This window comes from Lactuca sativa, chromosome 9 (assembly GCF_002870075.4).
Source record: "Lactuca sativa cultivar Salinas chromosome 9, Lsat_Salinas_v11, whole genome shotgun sequence".
Classification (NCBI taxonomy): Eukaryota; Viridiplantae; Streptophyta; class Magnoliopsida; order Asterales; family Asteraceae; genus Lactuca; species Lactuca sativa.
This window is the reverse complement of record NC_056631.2, coordinates 57,845,204-57,848,913: the sequence shown is the minus strand read 5'-3', so window position 1 is coordinate 57,848,913 and position 3,710 is coordinate 57,845,204. Positions and strand designations below refer to the sequence as shown.

At 33.5% G+C, this 3,710-nt stretch overlaps 1 protein-coding gene across 1 annotated transcript; it reads left to right on the top strand.

The window, feature by feature from the left end:
• Window positions 1-638: 638 nt before the first annotated feature.
• LOC111909004 (nudix hydrolase 26, chloroplastic) lies at window positions 639-2,349 on the top strand. The gene is made up of 6 exons (XM_023904823.2): window positions 639-912; window positions 1,032-1,082; window positions 1,400-1,492; window positions 1,614-1,708; window positions 1,820-1,934; window positions 2,025-2,349. Exons 1-6 carry the CDS (start codon window positions 670-672, stop codon window positions 2,088-2,090), a joined length of 663 nt encoding a protein of 220 aa, XP_023760591.1. The 5' UTR covers window positions 639-669; the 3' UTR covers window positions 2,091-2,349.
• Window positions 2,350-3,710: the final 1,361 nt, after the last annotated feature.

The following is a 3,710-nucleotide window of genomic DNA, read 5'->3' as shown; positions in this document are numbered from 1 at the left end:
TTATCTTCAAGGTAGAAGTCACAGATTTTGCATAGTAAAAATATACCATCCTGGAAATATCATATTTGTTTGATATGTTTGTACCAATTAATACGAGATCTTTTTGATATTCACTACCCTGTTTTCTACCAATTACTATCTTTTCTAATAAATGAAGGTTTTTTTTGCCACTTGTTATACTCACATTTATTTTGCCACATGTCATTTTATGGTTATTTTGAATTAATTTTTATTCCACATGTAATTTTGTGGTTTTTTTATTTTATTAATTCCATATGGTATTTAAATTTAATAATAAATGCATATCAATTCTATTAATAGACTTTCCTTATAATTTTATATTTCTTATAAATTCAAAATTTTCAAATGTTTATATATATTTAATTGTTTTAAATACAACCATGTAATACATGGGTCTCACTAGTAACCCAATAAAGCAAAAATTTGGTTCACTTGTGATTTTGAGATCAAACCAATATTATATGGTCCGGTTTTTTGTTCATAAAGTTTGGTGTAGTAATAACGGTCCGGCCCGGTTTGTATTATTGTTCAAGCAACGAAACCGAAACTTTAGAACAAAAGGAAGGGTATTTTCGTAAATTGGAAGTGACCAATGATGATAGCTAGCGAGGAAGAGATGAAACCTTCTAAAAGAAAAAAAAAACTTAAATGGCAATATGTCGATATTCCTTCTGCCTCTGTAATCCCCCATTACATCAAGTACTAGCGAATCCCACTTTCTTCTTCCCTCAATCCCCTTCTTACTCCAAAAAATTTACACAACTTACACTCACACTTCCCAATCGCCTCCGTCCGATTGTAACCTGTGCTTCCCCGTCGACATCCATGGAAACTCCTCCGGCTGGGTACAGAAGAAACGTCGGTATCTGTCTCATGAATTCTTCCAAAAAGGTTCGTTTCTCCTTCTTCACTGAAGATCATCATGGCCCTGATTTGTCTTTCTTCTGATTCATTTGAGTTAATATAAGTACATACAATTTTGGACTGATTGGAGTATTAATTGTATGCAGATTTTTTCAGCATCAAGGCTCGATATACCGGACTCATGGCAGATGCCCCAGGTAAATCCAATCAATTAACATTGCGAAAGTAATTGGTTTGAGTTTATCTATCAATTGTGTAGAAATCCGCCTAACGGATATGTACCTCATATTGCTTTATGCATGTTTTATCCATCCATAATTCGATTGGTGAAATTGCCAGATTTTGTAATGGAATAACTTTCTTAGGTTTTTACAGCAATACATCAATTCTGAATATGGATTATGATTACCTTACCATTGTTTTATTTGGGGTTTTTTTTGGATGATTAAGTTTATGAAACAGTATATGAAATTGAAAGAGATATATGGAGATATGATATAAGTTTATGAAACAGGGTGGTGTTGATGAAGGTGAAGATCCAAGAGCTGCAGCCATCAGGGAATTAAGAGAAGAAACAGGTGTTACATCAGCTGAAATTCTTATGGAGGTTTGTTTGTATCCTACTAAATATTATTTAAGTTACTTTTCCTTCCATTCCATTTTCTCAATATGGTATTTAAATATCATTTATCCAGTCTTAAGCCATTATCAATATCATCATGATGCAGTCTCCACACTGGTTGACATATGATTTTCCTCCAAAAGTGAGGGAAAAGCTTAATAGACAATGGGGTTCTGATTGGAAGGGTCAAGCACAAAAGTGGTGAGTCATAGTCAAATAGTCAACCATACACACTTTTTAGTTTTTAGTTTTTACACTTTCAAATTTAACCAAAATCAGTCTGTTTAGTTTATATAATAACAATTTTCACAGGTTCTTGTTTAAGTTCACTGGAAAAGATGAAGAAATAAATTTATTGGGTGATGGCACTGAGAAGGCTGAATTTGGAGAGTGGGCTTGGATGTCACCCGAACAAGTGATTGATCGTGTGCGTGGGTCCACCTTTTTTTGCATGTCCTTTTTCGTCATTTTACCTACATCACTCTCATTTTTTTTTCTTTTCTTTTCTTTTCTGCAGGCTGTGGATTTCAAGAAACCTGTTTACAAGGAAGTTATCACTGCTTTCTCTCCTCATCTTCAGTAAAACTAAAACTTGTCGATCTATGGAACCATGTTTCAGCATCTTTATTTAATTCCAAATTCCAAATACTAGTTATCTTTTTAGAGGATGTGAGGGGTATATTGGTCATTAACATATGAAAGAGTAACTATGAGTAATCGTAAGAGATTGTGAGCTCATTGTATATGATGATTATTCACATGTGAATGTCTAATTCGAACAGGTGTCATGTTAAAAACATTCACATTTGATAGATCAACAACAATATCCAATATGTCCGATACGAATAGTTGTCTGGTTTGTTATTACAAATACTAGTCATAGAAATAATACACATAATATGTAACATTAAAATAGGAAGTGAATGATGAAGCAACAATATAGAATTATTTTGATCAACGATGAAGCAGAATATGGAAAACAATAAAATTTAAAGTTATTGAATTATGATAGAAAATTTTCAATAAATCAACGGCGGAGATGTGTTATCATGTTCTTTACTTCTTTGAGGTTGTCAAATGGACCTCACTACTTTGAATCGTATAGAGAGGCTGCATTAGATCCTCTTTAGCAGAATATTATGGCTGAGGAATTCACTGCTCTTTATCAAACTCATACATGAGATTTGGTTCTCCTTTCTCTTAGGAAACATACAATTGGTTGTCGTTGGGTGTACAAGATAAAAACCAAATATGATGGATCTGTTGAGTGGTACAAGGTCAGACTTGTAGCAAAAGGGTATTCCCAACAACACGGTTTTGACTATGAGGAAACCGTTTCCCTAGTAGCAAAGATGACGACAGTCAGTAGTATGATTACAGTTGCATCTATTCGACAGTGGAAGATCTTTCAAATGGATGTCAAGAATGTTTTTTTGAATGGTGACCTCTCCTAGGAATTCAACACCATCCGGGTGAGGTTTTGTCGGTTTTGCAAAGCTTTGTATGGCCTCAAGTAAGCACCTCATGCTTGGTTTGAAAAAATTTCCACAGTGGTTACCTCTCAAGGGTTTGTCCAGAGCAATCATGATTCAACTTTGTTCATTAGATCACGAGTGTAGGACGAATTCTTTTGTCCTTATATGTGGATGACATGATTATTATTGGTGATGATCATGATGGTATTGAGTTTTTTAAGCATGATCTAGCTCATCGAGTTACTATGAAGGATTTGAGATTGTTGCGTTATTTCTTGGGTATTAAGATAGCTCGGTCTAAGAAATGAGGTCTTCTTTCTCAGACTATATATATATATATATATATATATATATATATATATATATATATGTAGATATATATATATATATATATATATATATATATATATATATATATATATATATAACTTGTTTATACGGGCAGACCTCTCTGACAATCAGACTGTAGATACTCCTCTTGAAACCAATGCACAATACTGTCCTACTGATGGTGTTCCTTTGTCCAATCTGAATCCCTACTGCACTATTGTGGTGTAACAACGCAAATTTTCAAACAAAATTTTCATTTTAAAAATAAAGTATTTCTATTCAAAACAAGGCATAAAGAGTTTAAGTATTCTGTCAAATACAAATAGTCAAAATCCCAAGATCATAAAAACATTCTTCAGTGTGTATCGATCACGTCGGCGCCTTCCCACGGTCCTCAC

Bases quoted from the DNA above. Each gene is read 5' to 3' on its own strand.
- LOC111909004 (XM_023904823.2), top strand. From the start codon at position 670: ATGGCAATATGTCGATATTCCTTCTGCCTCTGTAATCCCCCATTACAT. The intron at 913-1,031 runs GTTCGTTTCTCC...AATTGTATGCAG, and splicing joins TCATGAATTCTTCCAAAAAG to ATTTTTTCAGCATCAAGGCT. The intron at 1,083-1,399 runs GTAAATCCAATC...TTTATGAAACAG, and splicing joins ACTCATGGCAGATGCCCCAG to GGTGGTGTTGATGAAGGTGA.